Source organism: Pelophylax lessonae (genome assembly GCF_965119305.1).
Source record: "Pelophylax lessonae genome assembly, chromosome: 4".
Classification (NCBI taxonomy): Eukaryota; Metazoa; Chordata; class Amphibia; order Anura; family Ranidae; genus Pelophylax; species Pelophylax lessonae.
The window spans coordinates 214,791,309-214,812,762 of record NC_138771.1 but is presented as its reverse complement, the minus strand read 5'-3'; the positions used below and the strand labels follow the sequence as shown (position 1 = coordinate 214,812,762).

The window sequence follows — 21,454 nt, the reverse complement described above, 5'->3', positions numbered from 1 at the left end:
TGTCGGCTGTGAGCCAGCAGAAAATCATAGCTGGCTTCCCGCACTCAAGATTACGGGGACTCAGAGACCAGTGAACTGTTCCAGGAGGTGACCACTCTGGATCCCTTCTCTGGCGAGTACCTCTTTATTAAAAGTCAGCAGCTGCAGTTTTTGTAGGTGCTGGTTTTTAAATTTTTCTACAAATGACTGGAATTCTCTTTAAGGGTTCATCCATCTTAAAAATGGTGAGACTGGTTTTGGTTTGTCTTTCGGGGACCCTCAGTCATTGAAAGAAGTCCCACTCTCCCTTTTTAGGTTTATTTTATATTACTTTTGTGATAGAAAATGTGGAGTCCAGAAGCCAGTGGAGTACCCAGCCCGCCAATCTCCTTTTATAACTGAAATTTTATTTATGGCTGAACTTGATATATCATAAAATAGTTATATAATGAACCAGCATTGGCAATCTCATCACCTAATGTTGTGCATTATTGATTTCTTATGTGTATGTAGGGAAAAAACCTGAATGCTGCAATGACCATGCAAGAAGCTAAGGCATATGTTGGAGAAAGTATTTGCAAGATAAGTACATTGACATTAACGGATTTATACTGTGTTCCACCCGAAGAGCAGCCTCAACCCCGAAGACGTCATAAGAGGGACACCACAGACAACTTGCCAGAATTTACAGTATGTTCTGCGTTCTCTAAGACAGATCTTGTCTTCTGTTTTCTGCTAATTACATCTTGCTTGCCATGTTATAGGTCCATTATGGAAATTTTGGCTGTACTGGAGGGTTCAGCACCCCAGGTGTCAGATGTATGTTTGTTTTTCTTTTCTGGGAAAATTGCATTCCATGAAATGACTCTCTCAAAAATATGTTTTTTTCCTTGCGTTATTCAGAGCATTATGGAGTTATTCTTTCACACTGAGGCTTGAAAACTGCCCATAAAAAGCTAAATGCTTTTGCGGCGCTTTTCAGTCGTTAGTAGTGAGCTTTTTTTTTTGAGGACGACACGTGACTAAAAAAACTGCTTCAAGAAATATTTTGAGTTGTTTTTTGAAGCACTTTTCAGGCGCTTTCCATTCATTTCAAAAGAGAGGGGCATTTTTGAGGCATTCCAAAGATGCTGCAAGATAGGTTTTTGTGAGCTTTTCGGGTGCTTTCTTTTAGCGCCAAAGCACTTGAAAAGCACCTCAGTGTGAAAGGGCTCTCATTGTGTGCAGTGTTTCACTTGGATTAATTGGGTTTGCAGTGATGGCAAAGTTAAATATTCAGTTTAATGAAATGATTTAAATCAAAGTAAAAGAAACATTACATTTTGTAAAGTGCATCCTCCAACTGCATCCTTTGGCAGGTTGTTTTCCCTACACCCATTAAATAGATTTAGGCTGAATGAGTTAGACACTTTACTATCCATGTAGTAGTTAGCTCTTCCATTTATATAAGAGGAATGAAACCTCATTGATTTGTAGTTTCTGCCTCACTGTACACCACTCAAATGCTTTAACAAAGATTTGTCATATAGTCTTTTCTTTTTTTTTTTTTTTTATTCCCGCGTTTAGGTTCAGTTTGGGAACCGAGAATGGGTCCTGGGAAAAGTAGAATATGGACAGTCACCAGTAATACCTCTGAATATCATCATTCCTGTGGTTCTCATACCAATGATTTTAATCATTGGTATAGCTATCTATTTCTACCGGTAAGTGGTTTGTGTTTTTCTAGATTAGTATTTTTTAAGGTCTCTGTGGCTTCACCTTGTCATGCCTTTTTGCATTTCTTGCTTACTTATGTCAGTGTGGTTCATTTAACATTATTCTGTCCAAAAGAGATGCAAACCCATGTTTAACTAGAAAAAGAACAGAATTCTCCGTAAAGCCATGAATTTTGTGTAATAAAAGTAAGATCCAGCACTCAACACAGGTGTGCAAAGCAGTTGGCAATTACGTATGTGCTCGAATAGTTCTGCTATTTTTGGCATCTTCTGGGAATGGGTATTTTTACAAGTCTACATCCAAAGCAAAAAAAACATTGCTTTGTATCTGTAAAAATGTATATCCTGTACAGCCTGCCGACTTCATTACTGGCTTGGTGTGCTTGAAAGAGTCTCTAATAGATCACTGTTATTTCTGTAGGAGGAAGAGTCAGCAGGCGGAGAGGGAGTATGAGAAAGTCAGGCAACAGCTGGAAGGATTAGAGGAAAGTGTCAGAGACCGCTGCAAGAAGGAATTCACAGGTAATATTGGTTTATTTCTAGTAAAAAATGCTCTTTGTTCTCTGCATAATGTAAACTTGAAATGTATCCGCCTTTCACCCAATCTGTATTGGTCATCTACATATGTTATATGTAATGTCTACTTTGGGATGCCCAGTGTTATTTAAGGCGTAGATGTAAACCTTGCCGATATCCATGCGCATTTTCTGTGTTTATCGTTAATCGATAAGCATCCCTTTTCATCAGTAACTCAGAATCCCTTTCCCTTCTATCTGCAGCAGTAATGTCAATGGAAGCGTATACCTTTGATGTAAGCATTGTACTGTGCAGCAAATCCAGTGTCGTGGAAAATATCTTGGTCGCTGCAATAGAGAATATGGCTTTGCCAACCATATGTACTAAAACTACACCCAGAGACAGCCAATATATACCCATGTCCTGACTTGATGTAAGTGCAGGATTTTCAGGGTGCCGAGGGCTCCTAAGCAGATTGCACTGCCACTCCTGGGCAGTAGTGTAAATTTGACTTTCTGGAAGCACTTTTAAGCACTAGCATCTGAGGCAGAGAAAATAATTATGGGATGCAGCAGTGCATATATGGGGAAATTTAGGCAACTAGATCTGGACATTAGTCGTATTTATAAAGCATCTCCATAGAGGGTGACGTTGTTATGAATTTTTGATCAACCTAACTGTTACATTTTTAAACAGACTTAGGTTAAATGTGAAAACATATTAGCTATGTTATGTTCTGGTATAGAGACAAGCTTTGTCCATGTTGTGGTTATTTGAGATAATGCTTGATTGCAGCTCAATTCTCTTTAAATGATGGTCGTGTCAATAATCTTTCACCGCCCCAGCCCGCACTGTAGCTCAGGTTTTTATGTGCACAAAGTCTCATAAGGTCTTATAGCAATAGGAGTTAAGCAGAACACAGTTTTCACAGAGAGTTTAGGCATATGGATACCAGACACTGACACTAACACTTAGCATGGCATTATATCAAGTTTATATGGTTTATAATGTTTTTAGATCTCATGATTGAGATGGAAGATCAGACCAGTGACCTCAATGAAGCTGGCATCCCAGTCCTGGATTACAAGACCTATACAGACAGGGTTTTCTTCTGGCCATCAAAAGATGGAGAAAAAGATGTAATGATCACCGGCAAACTGGACATTCCAGAAGCAAGACGCCAAATTGTGGAGCAGGCTCTTAACCAATTTTCGAATCTTCTGAACAGCAAATCTTTCCTGACTATTGTAAGTATTGGGTTAATAGCAGTATTTATAAATGTTCTAATTTTCTTTCCTGGCACCCACATTAGACAATCACCTTGCCTTCTGACTCATATTGATTTTGAATTTAATAATGTTGCACTAAGCACATGGAATTGCTTGATATCCACCAATGGCCCTAAAATCGCCTCTAACATTTGGCACAATTGTATGAAATTTTGTAAACGTGAAGGTAAATAAGATATGTAATTGTCAATCTACAGAAGGTGCAGCAGGAAGCTGTGTGATAAAGAAGTTGGTGTTTTTTGTACATTAAAATTGTATACCCCCTTGTTCTTTCTTAGTTCATCCATACACTAGAAAACCAGAAAGGCTTCTCTGCCAGGGAAAAGCTTTACTTTGCCTCGCTGCTTACGGTTGCCTTGCATGGAAAACTAGAATACTACACAGACATAATGAGAACCTTATTTGTAGAGTTAATGGATCAGTATGTGGCCAAGAATCCCAAACTGATGCTCAGAAGGTAAGCGTAATATTTTGATTGTAGTATGTATGTGATATACAATACGAGTTTGAAAAGCTTTTTACACAAGATCCAACATATTATTATCATGTTACCTCTAGTATACGTGCCTAAAACACGATGAGTGGGCTTATTTAAGTAGGAAAGCGCAAAGAGCATTTAAAATTAATCGGGTTATTGAATGGAGAATTCTGACTCCTTTGGGTTACTGCTCTTTTTCACTCTCCAACTAGTGGCATTGGTCTTAGTTATACTAATTTGTATCAAACATTTTTGCTTTGTCAAAACCTCCAAAATTATGTGCATTTCCACACATACCACAGCAGCTAGGCGTTACCTAGAAGGTGCCACTGTTATAGTGTGTCTAATTTTCACATTTTCAATCATTTTAGGGCTTGTCTGCATCAATGTTTATAAACTGCATTTGAACTAAGTTTGTAGCATGGTTTTGAACCCCGTTAAAGTGTTGCTAAACCCACAAAAGTAAAGTCTGTCTATAGATGCAGAATAGCATTCTTGTTATACTTACTGTGTAACTTAAGTGATTCATTCTCTGCATTGTTTAAAAAGGCTGTGTGATCCTGTATGCACAGTTTCTCCCCCTCCTGCACGTTAACTCTGAACAAGTCCAGATGAGTACAATAAGTGTAGTTCAGCTGCACATGCTCAGTTTAGTCTCTATTGCTGGATAGGACACTTCCTGGTTTTAGCTGAGCTATTCAGGTCACATGGTATTAACATCACACATTTTGGGGTGTATACAGATCCTAAATGACAGCCCAGTACCCTCCCCTCCTCCTTGCCCAGTAACCAAGAAAGAACACAGTGGGTGGGATGTCACATCTTGGTTAATGGATGCTTTTTTTTTTTCTCTTACGTCCTCCGACAGTCGCCGCCTCTTCATATTCGTCACATATGGGGTATTAGACTTTGCTCCGAAGGAGTAGCTAGGCAACAGAATATGTCAACAATAAAGCTTTAACATATCCCACCCTCAAGGGGTGGTCCCCTCAGTCAATACCCTCCTACTTCCTGCAACCATATCCCAGTTTTAATGTCTAGCTTGTCAGGAGTGGCTGGCTCTCTCTGTGCTGGGACTTTCTGTCCCAGACTCTTTCTTCTTTTTAATATTTTGTTTGAGTTTTCTCTCTATCTTTACTTAGCTGTTATTTTTGTCAGCATTAGTTAGTTCTTCGGACGAAGAGGATCATGCGGACTGGGTCTCGGGCTGATCCCCCTGGTCGCAGGTCGTGGGTCAGTGGCTTCCCAGTCTGCCATCGAGCGTTCAGCCAGGTAACGCTCCTGGCACAGTGAACGACCCATCCCTGTTCGGTGCTGGGATGATTGGTGAGGTGGCTACCTCACCGGACGCTGTGCGGTTTCTTAACCTCCATTGTGTGCGTCTTGAATTGCGACTCTCCCTGCCTCATGTGCAGCGGTTTGTTCGCCTGTGCGGGTTCCCCACGCCATGTGAGGTAAGTGTATTTATGTGGGGACCTGTCTGTCTGGGGGGGTCTCAGTCTGGGACTGTGTAACCTGCCTTTAATCACACTGCTTTGTCTCCCTATCTCTCGGCTGCATGCTGTGGGCTGCAAGGGGGGGGGGGGGAGCTGTATGACACTGTGTGTGTCAGGCTGGGCAGTGTGAGAAGCTGTGTGCTGTGGGGCATGTTTTTTCTTGGCATGTTTGGGCATATACAGCGATCGCTGCGGCGATCTAACATGTATCCTTATATTGGGATGTAATGTGTGTGTTTTTTATGCACTGTGGAGCGGCGTTTTCGGCGCCAAACGACGCCATTTTACCGGCGCCCGCTCCGGCCGCATGGTTTACATGCACGGCGGCCATTTTCTTGTAGCCTCCATAGGCTTACATAGAGCGCCCTGGCAGCATCACTTCCTCTTTCCAGGAACACCGATCGAGGCAGCAGCAGCAGCGGGGTCTCCTCAGGTTTTATCCTTCTGTTCTTGCTATCCATTGCCTGTATTCAGTTTGTATATTCCCTGTGGGGGTCTCATTGTGCCTGAGTGTGGTGCGGTGGGCTGCGCTTGCTAAAAGGGGGCAGTTAACCCTTGGTTGTCTGGCATTACAGGGGCAATGGATTCTCAGGAGGGCAAGTTTCCTACAGTATTGGTGGAAAGCCAGGGGACCGCTGTTTCCCCCCCAGGGGGGGATTTAGCCACTATTGTGGCTGGCCTTGCTGCCCAGGTGCAAATGCTGGTGGCTGCTCAATCTACTAAACGGCCCAGAGTTGCTCTGTCCTCTGATTCTGAGGGTGAAGGTGATGGGGCTGTTCTGGCAGGGACCTCCTTATCGGGGTCCCGCTCCTCTCTTGATCTAGTGGGGTCTGAGGTAGAGGCTGAAGTTGAGGGGGTTGATAATTCTCCCCCTGGCTCGCCTGAAGAGCTTGCAATCATGGATGAGTTGATTGCTTCCATTAAGCAGACGCTACGTTTGCAGGACGAAGTGTGTCCCCCCGCTGCCTTGGCGGCTTATGGGACGCAGAGGAAACGCAGGACGCCGCAGGTTTTTCCCTGCAATGCTGATTTTCAGCGCGCTGTTAAGGATCAATGGCGCGATCTGCGCAAGCCTTTTGCGGTACCAAGTAAATTCAAGCTGCGTTATCCTTTCTCGCCTGCCACTGATGAACGGTGGTGTGTGCCTCCACCAGTGGATCATGCAATTGCGGTTTTGAACAAAGCCACTGCGATTCCTGCAGAGGGTTCCCCTGTTTTCCGTGATGCCACGGATAGGAGACTGGAGTCTCTTGCCCGTCATACTTATTCTGTTACGGGTTCTATGCTTAAGGCTCTGTTTGCTTCTCTCATGGCGGCCCAGGCGATCGCAAGTTGGACGCAGATGCTTAGGCGCGTCCTAGTGGCCGATTCGGCCTCGGCGGCGACCCTGGATATGGTGGATCAGATCCACCAGGGTGTCATGTATCTGTGTGATGCGGACCTGGACCTGATTCCGTTGGCTGCACGTGTGCACAGCGTGGCGGTGTTGTCTCGCCGCCTGGTTTGGTTGAAATGTTGGTCGGTGGACCAATCTTCCCGTAAGACCTTAGCCAATCTGCCTTATGATGGGTCTCGCCTTTTTGGGGAGTCCCTGGATGTGTTGATTAAGGGGATCACCGGGGGTAAGAGCACTCTCTTGCCCCATTTCCCCAAGGCTAAGGGGGCTTCTGGGAAGAAGCATGCTAATTTTCGGCCCCCTCAGGGGTCCTTTCGTGCCTTTCGGCCGCACTACAAGGGCAAACCGTTCAAAGGCCGAGGCTCTCAGAAGAAGCCCTGGTCTGGGAAACAGAAGTCCGGCCAATCCGGACCTGCAGCCCATAACAGTTCGGCCTGAAGGGGCGCCCTCACCCAGTTTTGGGGTGGGGGGACGCTTGCTCGGTTTTCTTCAGCCCTGGTTGGCCCGTGTGCGGGACAGATGGGTTCTGGAAATCGTTCGATCTGGTTACAAGATCGAGTTTCTCTCTCGGCCGGAGAGCAGATTTTTTCCCTCAAATCTTCAACTGTCTCCAGAGCGCCTGCGGGATCTGCACCTGGCGGTGCGGGACCTAAGGGCTCAGGGAGTGGTGGTTCCGGTGCCTCATCGGGACAGATTTCGGGGGTTTTATTCCAATCTGTTCACCGTGCCCAGGAAGGAGGGCAAGGTTCGTCCGATTCTGGACTTGAAGGCTCTGAACCGCTCTGTGCGGGTTCGCAAGTTCCGCATGGAATCCCTGCGCTCGGTGGTGGCTGCCCTCGTTCCGGGGGAATTCATGGCCTCCATCGATTTGAAGGATGCGTACCTTCACATCCCCATATTCGAGGGTCATCAGAGATACCTTCGATTTGCCATTGCGGAGGATCACTACCAGTTCGTGGCGTTGCCCTTTGGTCTCGCCTCGGCTCCGCGGGTCTTCACCAAGGTGCTTGCACCGGTTCTGGCATTATTGAGGGCCCAGGGCATTTCTGTCCTGGGGTATCTGGACGATATTCTGGTTCGGTCTGCGACCAGTCAGGGTCTGGAGGAGGACCTGTCTGTCACAATGCAAACTCTGCAGGAGTTTGGTTGGACGATAAATGTTCCAAAGTCGACACTGAGTCCGTCGGTTCGTCTCCCCTATCTGGGAATGATACTGGACTCGGTGCAGGCGAAGGTCTTCCTGCCGGAAGACAAACTCAGGACTCTTCAGGAGGAAGTCGGGTCCCTCAGGGACGTTCCGCACTCGTCTCTGCGGACGTGTATGAGATGTCTGGGATTGATGGTCTCGGCCTTCGAGGCGATTCCTTTCGCGCAGTTTCACACGCGGGGTCTCCAAGCGGAGATCCTGTCCAGGTGGGACGGGCGACCTCAATCTCTGGATCTTCAGATCTCGTTGAGTCATCGCACCAGGGAAAACCTTCTGTGGTGGCTCCAGTCCCCGTTGGTGTCCGGGGGCAAGTCGTTTCGTCCGATCTCGTGGACGGTAATCACCACGGATGCCAGCCTGTCGGGCTGGGGTGGTGTTCTGGGCGTTCTGTCCGCCCAGGGGACCTGGTCGGAGGGGGAGTCTTCCCTCCCGATCAACATTCTGGAATTGCGTGCGATAAGGCTCTGTCTTCATCGCTGGACGGACCGGCTGCAGGGCTGCCCGGTTCGGGTGCAGACGGACAATGCCATGGCGGTGGCCTACATCAACCACCAAGGGGGCACCAGGAGTGCCCGAGCGGCTCGAGAAGTGGCCGACATTCTATCTTGGGCCGAGACTCATGTCCCGGCGATAACGGCGGTTCACATTCCGGGAGTGGAGAACTGGCAGGCGGACTATCTGAGTCGCCAGACCCTGGATCAGGGGGAATGGTCTCTCCACCCGGCTGTCTTCCAGATGTTGTGCGCGAAGTGGGGTCTTCCAGATGTGGACCTGTTCGCGTCTCGCCTCAACTTCAAGGTGAAGAGGTTCGTGGCAAGGACGCGCGACCCTCGGGCAGACGCGTCGGACGCGTTAGTGGCCCCGTGGCATCAGTACAGGCTGATGTACGCGTTTCCACCGATTCAGTTGCTGTCCAGGTTCCTTCGCAGGTTACACTCGGAACGCAGCACGGTGATTCTTGTGGCACCGGACTGGCCTCGCCGGTCCTGGTACGCAGACCTCGTGAATCTGGCGGTCGACGCCCCTTGGCGTCTGCCTCTTCGAGACGATCTACTGTCTCAAGGACCGATTTACCATCCTGCTTTACAGTCGCTGGCTTTGACGGCCTGGCTGTTGAGACCGAGGTCCTGAAGGAGAAGGGTCTCTCTCCAGAGGTCGTTCATACTTTGATCAACGCGAGGAAGTCTTCCTCGGGGAAGGTTTATTACCGTACTTGGAAGGCCTATTTTGCCTGGTGTGAGTCCAGGGGGTTTTCACCCCGCACGTACTCGGTTTCCCGTGTGCTGTCTTTCCTTCAGACGGGTGTCGATCAGCGTTTGGCGCTGGCTACGATAAAGGGTCAGGTGTCTGCGCTGGCCGTTCTGTTTCAACGTCCCGTGGCTTCCAACTCCTTGGTTGGCACCTTTATTCAGGGTGTGCGGCATCTGGTTCCTCCTAGGAGGGATCCTTTGCCCCCTTGGGACTTGAATCTCGTTCTATCTGTGTTACAACGTGCTCCTTTTGAACAGATCAGGGAGATCTCGTTGTCTATGTTGTCCAAAAAGGTCGCCTTTTTGGTGGCGATCACTTCGGCTCGCAGAGTGTCGGAACTGGCGGCTTTGTCCTGCAAGTCTCCGTACCTGGTTGTTCATTTGGATAAGGTGGTCTTGCGACCTAATCCTTCTTTTCTGCCGAAACGAGTTTCGGAATTCCATCTTAACGAGGATATTGTTTTGCCTTCGTTGTGCACGAAGCCTAAACATCCAAAGGAGGTGAGCTTGCACTCTCTGGATGTTGTTCGGGCGATAAGGGTTTACCTTAAATCGACTGAGTCTTTTCGTAAGACGGACTCCTTGTTTGTTCTTCCAGAGGGTCCTCGGAAGGGCATGGCGGCTTCGGCCTCTACCATCGCCAAATGGATCAGGCAGACCATTGAACAGGCCTATGCCTTGCAGGGGAAGGTTCCCCCTGTGCCTGTGAAGGCGCACTCTACTAGATCTCTGAGTACGTCTTGGGCCTGCCGTCATGGGGCTTCTGTAGCCCAGGTGTGTAAGGCGGCGACTTGGTCGACCGTGCACACTTTCACAAAATTCTACAAAGTAGATGTTCAGGCATCGGCGGATGCTTCCTTTGGCCGCAAGGTTCTTAGTGCGGCTGTTCCCTAGGGTCCCTTGTTGGGGACTCCTGGCTGTTGGGATTGTTTTTTGTATCCCCTGGGTTTTTTGTCTTTTCCTGGGTTGTTGCTCCTGTTGAGCACTTATTTTTGCTGTTGCCCAGCTGGTTTCCTTCCTTTGGTAAGGTTCCTTTCTTTGATGTGGAGACTGCGTTGCCTTTCGGCGCGGATGCGTTTCCCACCCCTCATGTTTGCACTGCTTTGGGACGTCCCCATATGTGACGAATATGAAGAGGCGGCGACTGTCGGAGGACGTAAGAGAAAACGGAATTTTTGTAAAATCTTACCTGTAAAATTCCTTTCTCTGAGTCCTCCGACAGTCGCCGCCCCCGCCCCTCTTTTGGGGTTTGAATGTATACTCTACTGCTATTCCACTAAAACTGAGATATGGTTGCAGGAAGTAGGAGGGTATTGACTGAGGGGACCACCCCTTGAGGGTGGGATATGTTAAAGCTTTATTGTTGACATATTCTGTTGCCTAGCTACTCCTTCGGAGCAAAGTCTAATACCCCATATGTGACGAATATGAAGAGGCGGCGACTGTCGGAGGACTCAGAGAAAGGAATTTTACAGGTAAGATTTTACAAAAATTCCGTTTTTTCTTGGGAGGGTACATGTGATCAGCACAGGGCCAATCGGCACTGTCCAGACATGTTCAGACAGAATCACAGGTTTTGAAACTTGATAGGATAATCGTGGGAGAAATGAAAACTCCTCCTATAAACTACCAGCACTCACTGATACAGGTCACAAGATTGCTCTAAATGCTATATATAGCTGATGAGAAAGGGGATTTATCAGTTTATATTTAATAAAATAATTGCATTTCCATGTTCTCTGTACTTTAGAAGATATGTTGAATGCAGGATCTAGGTTTAGTAGCACTTTAAATTAGTGATCGACCGATATTGTTTTTTCGTTGCCGATACCGATATTTCGCCAATCTTATATCTGTATCGGCTGATATTGGCCGATATTTTCACACATGTAACATTTTACCAAAAAAACACAAAATTCGACACAGATCTCTTAACAAACATGTTAATCTTTATTTATTAACATTTTCAACATGAAGTGCTCGTTCCTCACACCTTAACTGCATAAAAACTTATAGGAAAACTACTGCAGTCAGTGCAATACTACTAGAAAAAAAGCAAAGCAACAGCTACACAATGGATTGGACTGTACTACCGCTGCAGTAGGGCACTCACACACTACAATAATTTTAAATCACTACTGCAGTTGTGATTTAAAATTATTGCAGCAGTGAGTGTCGTTCTACTGCAGCAGTCGTCCACTGGCACTGATTTCAATCCACTGTCTTTCTATTTTTTTTTTTCTAGCAAAACTGCTAGAAAAAAATAGATGGACACAAGCTAGACAGTGGATTGGACAGACTCAGTGGGCTGGTGGACAGACACTACTACTACTACACTTTCAAATCAATACTCCCAGTTAAGTAGAACAATATTATAGTGCAGAAAGCATAACATTTCAGCATGTTCACCAGTTAAACGGCTTATTTTCTTTTCCTAAATTGCTGCGACTTCACTAAAAACATGCTTACTTGGTATTGAGGAAGGAGGAGCAGAAAGGTATCTTCTAGCGTGGGAAGCAAGTTTTTTTGTAGCGTGCCACATTTTCTTTCCACTACTGAAGAGGATCACTTCTTCTGTCAACTACTGGTTCCTTCAAATAGAGATGAAGTTCATCATCCAGGCTCATTATTGCCAATTCTGATGAATCCTCTGCATGAGGCCCCAATAAAATGCTGAACATTGCATCTTTTTGACCACGATTAATTTACTCTTTTGTCTGTTGTCTTTTGGGACATTTTTCTCCTGCATCCTGCTCTTCCACATCAGAAACCTTCTCTTCTTGTCCTTGACCTTTCTTTTCCTCAGGAGGAACCTCCTTCACCTCCTGTTGAATATCTTCTGTCAGCCATTGCTTTGCCTTGGCCAATACATCATCAAAGGAGAAAGGATGGTTCTTGTATCAAGGATCCAAAAGACATGCAAGCACAACAATTTCATTCTCCTCATGCTTCTCAAACTTTTTGGCGAGGCTGTCCCTCATGGCCGGCCTACATGCTTTGATGCCACGTGTGTTGGGTCCTTCATTCTGTTGAAGAAGCATCTTCAGGACTCTCACACATGGGATCACAGAGGAAACAGATGAGTCGTTATGACTCGCCTCCAGTGTCACTTCCTCAATGGGTACAAGCGTCTCTATAATGTTGTCTACTATGTCCCACTGATCTGCAGTAGGGCAAGAATGTCCTCCAAGTCTATATTCACCAGAATATATAGTGAGAGCTTGCTTCTGCTCCAGCATCCTATGTAACATGTGTAGCGTTGAGTTCCATCGTGTTGGAACAGCCTGTATCAGGTTGTTTTTGTGGGTAGGCCAATGTCTTCCTGAATGCATCTCAGTCGCTACTTGGCAAGAACAGAATGGTGGAAATGGCCTGCGCACTTCTTCAGCATGGTAATAATGTCCAGCAAAGCTTTCTGGTTTGACAGACCATTATTTACCACCAGTTGGAGGGTGTGTGCCATGCAACTGAGGTCTGACACTTCAGCAAGTCTCATACCTTTTAACCATGTTCGCAGCACAAGCATCACTCAGTCTTTGCTGATTCCCCCATTCTTCTAGCATGCCTAGAAACCTTTCTCTAATGTACTTCCCAATGTGGGATCCTTGCATCACTTTTGTATTCAACACCAAATGCATTCTTGTCCATCCGCTGTCAATAAAGTGGCATGTAAGACTCATTAGTTATTCTGTTTGTCCTGACCAGCAGTCCGTCGTGAATGAGAGCAAGTTGCCAGCATTCTCTGGTTTCAGCATAGTCTTTGTCAACGACCTTTTGGGGAATCTTTTGCAGCATTTCAGTTCGATAAAACGTGTCACTCTTCAGTGTGTACCTTGGCTCAACTATGGACATCAATCGCATAAATCCAGAGTCAGACACTATTGTAAATGGCTGATTATCAGTCACCATCATCTCTGTGATTACTCTGCCCAGCAGTTGTGATCTTCCATCAGATTTTAGCCACCTGTTTTTTTTTTTTTTTTAAACATATCTGTTATTGTTGCCTGGGATAGGGATGATTCACCTTGTGATTCATTTTGTTTTTTCTGTGCTGCATTATACAGTTCAAGATGATGAACTCTTAGATGGGCCCAAAAATTTGACATATTTTTGATTTTTGCAGGTATTGATCCCATGCTCGCATTGTTTTTGCAAGTGTTGCACAGTGCTGCTGATTTTCCTGGAGATGGAGAAGAGAAATAGTCCCAGACCACACTTTTGATTTTTCTATCTCCATCCATCTCCATTGAATCAAGAAAGAGTCAGCCACTAATATAGGCTTACACAAAATGGCTGGCTGGCGCCCTGTGGTGGCTGTCTGGCTGGCACCCTGTGGTGGCTGTCTGGCTGGCACCCTGTGGTGGCTGGCTGGCACCCTGTGGTGGCTGGCTGGCTGGCACCCTGTGGTGGGTGGCCTTCTGCCTGGCACCCTGTGGTGGGTGGCCTTCTGCCTGGCACCCTGTGGTGGGTGGCCTTCTGGCTGGCACCCTGTGGTGGGTGGCCGTCTGGCTGGCACCCTGTGGTTGGTGGCTGGCCCCCTGTGGTGGGTGGCTGGTTGGGTGGCACCCTGGCTGGCTGTCACCCTTTGGTGGCTGGCTGGCACCGGGTGGGTGGGTGGCTGGCTGTTAACCGTTGGTGACTGGCTGGCACCCTTTGCTGGCTGGCTGGTAAGAACCCTTTTTTGGCTGGCTGGCACTCTGTATGGTGGCTGGCCTGGCATGTCCAGGGCCTGTGGCTGGCTAGCTGGTACAGTCAGGACTCAGGCAGGGCCTGTGGCTGGCTGGTACACATACACAGTGGACTGTGTGGGACTGGGTTGCTGGCTGGCACTGGGCAGCTGTGGGTGGTGGGTGGGTGGCCGTGGCAGCTGTGTTACAGAACAGACCGATACAGAACGTGTGTCAGACTGTTGGTCACTGTTCACTCACTAGATGTAGAAGTAGAGCTCTGTCCCGACCGACCGCCTGTGCCGCATGCAGACTTCAGTGTGGCCGCGGCGGGTAAAAGACACTGTAAGAAGGCAGAGGGAGGCGGCCTAAGAGCTGTCCAGTGCGCGGAGGCGTGTGGCGCAACATACGCGATGACGTCACAAAATATCGGCAATATCGGTAAATCCAAAGGCCGATTCCGATATATCGGGGAAGTGCATATCGGCCCCCTATATATCAGTGATGACGATAATTGGTCGATCTCTACTTTAAATGCACTTTTGCCTGTTCTAAGCACGTTTCACTTTATTGGTTTGAATTCAGTTTTCAGTGTTGAAGTGATCTTGTAAGAATAGAAATAGAGATGGCATTGCTGATTTAATTATAAGAATGGAGATCTGTCATCCTGATTGTGGCTTCAGGGATCTAGAGGAAACATGCAGGATAGAAATTCCAGCAGCTCACAATCTACTGTGTGCATGCTTGTTCTAGGTCAGTAAAGCCAGGATCAAAATACAAAACCCAGGTATATGAAGTGAACCATTAAAACCAGTTCTGCAGTGACAGCTGCTATATTTTTATACCCAAGTCTTTGCTTTGACAAAAGACAAATATTGCAAATATATGTACACAAGGCTTTAAAGCAAGTCTGTCAACCATTTTAGGCTTGACCCCAGTTCACACTAATGTGATAGGGTAAAAGCACATAAAGCAAAAGCAAAAAAAAAATGCCTGCACCTTTTTCATACGAATTCGGGGCAATTTGAGCCATACAAAACTATGGTTTCAAATCGCACTGCACAGAATTACATGTGATGTGCACAGGAATGCAGTGTGATTCCCGTGTGAATCAAATGCGATGTGATGCATTGCATCAGTGTGAACCCAGCCTTATAAAGTACAGCTGTGGCCAAACATTTTGAGAATGACACAATTTTTATAAAGTCTGCCTCTTCAGTGTTTTTTTTTTTTTATATCTTTTTGTCAGATTTTACTATGGTATACTGAAGTATAATTACAAGCACTTCATGAGTGTCAAAAGCTTTTATTGACATTTACTTGAAGTTTATGCAAATAGTCAATATTTGCAGTGTTGACCCTTTTTCAAGACCTCCGCAATTTGCTATGGCATGCGGTCAATCAACTTCTGGGCCACATCTTGACTGATGTCTTTGAATTTGTGGGGGTTTTTGACACCAGGCCATCCTCCAAAAGTCTTCGCTTCACTGTGCATGCAAATGCACTCACACCTGCCTGCTGCCATTCCTGAGCAAGCTCTGCACTGGTGGTGCCCTGATCCCCCAGCTTAATCAACTGTAGGAGATGGTCCTGGCGCTTGCTGGACTTGGGTGCCCTTAAACCTTCTTCATTAATGCAGTGGAAATTTAGATTTTTATGGAATTAAGTTCATTTTCATGACAGAGTGACTTTGCAATTAATTGCCATTCATCTGATCACCCTCCATAACATTCTGGACTATATGCAAATTGCCATCATAAAAAACGGAGGCAGCAGACATGAAAATTAATATTTCTGTTCTCAAAACTTTTGGCCACGGCTGTAGAATCTCTGCTTAAAAGCAAGGATTGCCTTTGTTAGCCATAACAGCTACCTTTGGTGCTCCATGCATAGGCGTGCGCACAGGGTGTGTCGGGTGTGCCTGGGCACACCCTAATCACCTAGGGCACATTAGCATTATCGCTCTGTTTGCCAGTGAGGAGATGGGAAAGATCTCCCTTGGGCCTGCTCTGCCATAAGAGAAGTGCCACACACTTCTATTTCACTTTGCCAGCAGGGAGAGTAATGTACCAGGGCCATATACATGTAGGCAAACACATGCATGTGTATTTAAACTTTGGGGCGCACACCCTAATGCAATAGGCTGCGCACACCTATGGCTCCATGTGATCCTGGTTTCACTTTGCTGACCTCAGAGCTATATCCCACCTTCAGAACTAATACCCGTCCAGCCATTGTCCCCATGTACAATTAAAGTGCGCTAATTAAATAAGCAAGGAGGCTTTTGAGGGCTGGTTCTACTCTCAAAGTGCTAAAATTGTGTGGGGGCAGTATTAGAAGAAGGACAAAGTTATTAGTTAAAGGAATTACAGTTTCATATTACCACTTCATGATAAAGCAGTATTAACTAGGGCTGGGCTGTTGAACTGACTTTCAACCGTAACAACAAAATATAATTTACGTATTTTTTTTTCACAGATCAGAAACCGTTGTTGAACGAATGCTTTCAAACTGGATGTCTATTTGCTTATATCAGTATTTAAAAGTAAGTCTGGCTATGATGTCATGGCACAACGAGGCCTGTATGAAACCTGGATCATTGAGTACAAAGAGATGTTCTGTCCTCTTTGGTCTGTGCCAGTTCAACTGCAATATTAAAGTAGAATTCCACCCAAAAGTGGAACTTCCGCTTTAAGTGCTCCTGACCCCCTGACATGCCACATTTGGCATGGGGGGGGGGTTCCTATATTTGACAGGTAGCTGCTTCCACTTCCGCTCGGGCTGCCTAGGCGGCTCGAGCGGAAGTTCTCTCCCCCTCCCTCCCTGCAATCTTCTAGGACAGGTCCCAGATGTTTGCCTGGTCATTCATGGCGCACAGCGCGACTCGCACCCGGCTGTGAAACCGCAAGCTGTCTTAGCTGGGTGCCCAACACTAGTAATGCCAAGAGAGAACCGAGGCTTCAGGTGGCCGCATCGCTGGATCGTGGGACAGGTGAATGTGTGTTCATTAAAATGCAGCAGTTACATTTTTTGTAGCTGCTGACTTTTATTAAACACAAAAACGTCTGGAACTCTGCTTTAAAGGCTTGGCTTATGTAGATCACAACATGCAGCAGCCTCTGTCCATGCATGCGTCAAGCAAAGCCTCAACTGGGGATAAGGGATTTAGATGTTAACAGAAACATTAAAAGCTAATTCCTAGATCTGACACTTTTTTATTTCTTTGGAAATGCAGGACACAGCTGGTGAACATCTATACAAACTCTTTAAGGCAATCAAACATCAAGTGGAGAAGGGCCCTGTGGATGCTGTGCAAGTTAAAGCTAAATACACCCTGAATGATACAGGATTATTGGGGGATGATGTGGAGTACATGCCGCTGGTAAGTGAGACCTTTTGTTAGTGACCGAATGAAATTACATTGACACAACTGCTCAGGTAGATGTGGGAAGAAACAGTAATATATATATATATATATATATATATATATATATATATATATATATATATATATATAGGATAATATAAAATCAGGGTATCATCACTGTGCAGTAAAACAATAATTGATTAGCTGTAGACTTGTACCAGCAATTTTGTGTCCATTCTGGACACAAGAGGAATTAATATACACACCAAACTTCCAAATTTAATGAACATATATGTATGCTAAAAAGTATAGCTTGTTCATGGAATAAATGATAGCTAATTGGTATATAAGAAGCAACATTTATTAACCAAGTTAGTGACCGTTGCATTTCCAGCGCAAATCAGGCTTTGTATCAAGTTTTTTAGTTGGCTATTGAGCACTTTAACCCCTTTATGCCCAGCAATGAAATCCTTTAACCACTAAAGGACCCGGAAGATTTTGCTGCTTAATGACCAGGCCCTATTTTGCAATTTGGCACTGCGTTAATTTAACGGACAATTGCGCGGTCGTGTGACGCTGTACCCAAACAAAATCAACGTCCTTTTTCTCCCACAAATAGAGCTTTCTTTTGATGGTATTTGATCACCTGTGCTTTTTTTTTGTGCTATAAACAAAAAAAGAGCGACAATTCTGAAAAAAAAAAAAACAAAACAATATTTCTCACATTCTGCTATATAACATTCCCAAAAAAATTAAAAATCTAAATTTTTTTAACATTTTAGGCCAATTTGTTTTCTGCTACATATTTTTGGTAAAAAAAATCGCATTAAGCGTATTTTGATTGGTTTGCGCAAAAGTTATTGCGTTTACTAACTATGGGAAAGATTTATGTCATTTTTATTGTTTGTTTTTTTTTTTTACTAGGAATGACGGCGGTCTGCAATTTTTTGCGGGATTGCGGCAGACAGATCGGACCCCTAACTGACATTTTTGTCACTTTTGGGGGTACCAGTGACATTACTACAGTAATCGGTGCTAAAAATATGCACTGTTACTGTAATAATGACACTGGCAGGCAAGGGGTTAACCCTGTTGGTGATCAAGGGGTTAAATGTAAGCCTAGGGGAGTGATTCTAACTGTGGGGGGGGGGGGGGGTTGGGCTTTTGAAATTATCATAGAGACATGCGATCCTATATAGCAGGATCGCATGGTCTCTATGATCATCTGAGGGAGGAGGACAGACGGGTGTGTATACATCAGCCATCCGTCCTTCTCTGTCAGCAGAGAGAGATCGCCGGTGGCAGGCGGCAATCGGTGCCGTCTGACACACGCGCTGGCTTCCCCGCTGATGAGCGGGGGCGGGAGCGTGCCGCCAGCGCGCACTCGCCCCCTAGCTCCTCCCAGGCAAGCGCTGTACATGTACGGGACTTTGCCTGGGAGAGCCAGCCTGCTGCAGTACATCTGCGACGGCTGGACGTAAAGTGGTTAACAAGGAGTTTTTTGCCCAGAGAGTGGGAAGGACCAGACAATCACATGACCACTCAGATTGGCTGTCACAGAAGCCATTTCAGCACGGAAGTCTCTGTCCTCCAGTGGACCCATATACAGTGTGTGGGCATTACAAGCTCACCCCCTTTGCTGCCACACACCTTACGTGGGCAACAAGAGGTTAACCAGGTCTCTCTGCAGTCGGTGATCCAATTTGGTACTATCCCAAGTCAGAGCAGGCTCTATTCACACACATCCTAAATTTTTCTTTTAAAAATGTTATTGCACAGTTGTAATACATATTTGCAGTCTTTGCGGTACAGAGCATAATGCCTCAGATCAGGACTGAGAACAAAGAAATCCCTAGAAATGTTAAATGAGCTTATTTGTTTTAAAAGTACAGTTCTCTTCAAAAGCAGAGCTGAAACAATGACGCCCTCCACATTATATGATTATAATCATGGCTTTTGTTCACCTTTCATTAAGTCTTCCTGTTTTAGTTAATCTGTTTGCCTTTTCAGTTTTCACCATTGCTCCTTTTGTTTTTCTTTTTTTGTTTCCTCTTAATTTACTTAATGCCTTTTTAATGTTTCCTGGCCACATAGTAAGATGCTGATTGTTCACCAGTGATAAAGGTGACCATTTGTAAGCCAAAATATTAAGATGATGCAAAGATGACAGATTCTCAGTACTCTTAACTAAAGCTGGCCATACACTGCGCACACTTCGTCTGGTTCCTGGGGATTCAGCTGAATATTGTTTTGTGGGGTGGCCCTGCTAACCCAGCTTGGTTCAACAGAAGTTGATCATTTGTTTTTGTCGAAGGAGCCCAATAGAAAATGTATGCAAATGCAGTATGCAGGCTGTGAAAAGAAATGCAGCTCTCATCTGTGGTCACTTATACAAGGAAATTGTATCCGATCATTTACCCGGCAGAATCAAACTGAAAGAAACCCACATGAGAAGACGAGAAATACCTAAATTTGTCATATCATGCATGTTAATTACAGAGAGCTTAATTTAACATGAATTCAATGGCTGCAGGTTTACTGTACACATAATTGTTAGCTAGGAGCATCAGGGCACCAAAGTCAAGCGCTTAACCAAAATTTACAGCATGTAATCCAAGATTTATGTATGTGCTGTATAGGCATGAGCAACAACAGCACCCTACTTTGGGCAGCTTGATCCTAATGCACATTAATAAAACTCGGAGTCGTATTCTGAATACTTAGGCTATGCCAATAATGTAAAAAATGTTGCATAGAATTTTTTTTTTTCTCGCATAACTTTTCATGGAGAGGAGTATCAACCACCTAACATGTTACTAACTTTCTTCTACAGACAGTTAACGTCATTGTACAGGATGAGGGATTAGAGCCTGTGCAAGTTAAAGTATTAAACTGTGACACCATCGCACAAGTTAAGGAAAAAATAGTCGAGCAGGTTTACAAAAGTCTTCCTTACACACAACGGCCAAAAGCAGACAGTTTAGCACTGGGTAAGTGCATATTGTAGTGAAAGGGCATAATATATTGGTTCATGTTTTGCTTTACCTCTTTGTGTGTTAATTTGTGATAAGGCCTTCTAAACTCGTAGATTTGCATGTCATCTGATATAACATTGTCTTCAAGGAAAGCTGTTCACATCAATGCGGTGTGATTTTGATGCAGCTAGTGCTTGTGCAAGTTTGATGGATACACACCGGGGGACATTGTGATTTCTTTTTATGGCCTGTGAACTGGTAAAAGAAACCTCGCGCTTATGGTGTGACTAAATAGGTGAATGTAAAAAATATGGCTAACACTCTAAAGTGTCTGTGTGATAGCTGCTGGCTGCAAATTAAAGTGCATGTGCCTTTAAATAAATATAATACCAGTGTTGCAGCGCTGCTAATTAAAAACAATTGTGCAATAGTGCAAAAATGTCAATTCGTGCAAATGTGCGAAAATGTGCAAATATCAGAAGTGTGACTCACACAATATGTTTAAACAGTCATGCTAAAATTACTTAAAACATGCTCGAAAATGAGTCTGGTATAAATTTTGGTGGAGAGGGGGTTCCTCTTAAAATCCGTACCATGCTGTTTTTGTTTTTTTTTCTCTGAAATTTTTATTTGCTGGCATTCTTTTGTTGATCTGGAGGGGGGAAAACCACTGACAGCTGATGATTCTTCAGCTGTTAAGGATGCAGCGGCCCCACTCCTTAACAACAGGCTTTTGCACAGCTCTGATTTCTATAGTTCGCATTGGACCTGCACCTGCGAAAAAGAAATTGTGCTGTGAAATTCACACCTAAACCACACTCAAAAATGGGATGCAACTCGTGCTGCAGCAGTGTGGACAAGGCCTAAAGAAAACATTTTTTCAAAGAAAAAATATAGCTAGTGTAAATTTCTTCAGGTAACTTCATGCTAAATTCTGTGATCTAAAATGCGAAATGGCCTCAGAGTGGGATAAAAACTCACATAAATAGCTTAATTTTTCAGAGTGGAGACCTGGATCAACAGCACAAATACTTTCTGATTTGGATCTAACCTCACAGAAAGAAGGTAGATGGAAGCGGATTAATACATTAATGCATTACAATGTAAGTAAAGTTATAC

At 45.1% G+C, this 21,454-nt stretch overlaps 1 protein-coding gene across 1 annotated transcript in view; it reads left to right on the top strand.

Annotated features, from left to right (window-relative positions):
- The window catches only part of PLXNB2 (plexin B2), a 560,635-nt gene that overhangs the window by 482,402 nt on the left and 56,779 nt on the right, over positions 1–21,454 (top strand). Inside the window, exons 21-29 of the mRNA XM_082254716.1 lie at positions 493–669; positions 1,546–1,682; positions 2,116–2,216; positions 3,228–3,457; positions 3,778–3,956; positions 16,472–16,538; positions 17,229–17,375; positions 20,194–20,350; positions 21,338–21,438. Coding sequence (XP_082110842.1) covers positions 493–669; positions 1,546–1,682; positions 2,116–2,216; positions 3,228–3,457; positions 3,778–3,956; positions 16,472–16,538; positions 17,229–17,375; positions 20,194–20,350; positions 21,338–21,438 — 1,296 coding nt within the window. The remainder of the gene's footprint in view (positions 1–492; positions 670–1,545; positions 1,683–2,115; positions 2,217–3,227; positions 3,458–3,777; positions 3,957–16,471; positions 16,539–17,228; positions 17,376–20,193; positions 20,351–21,337; positions 21,439–21,454) is intronic.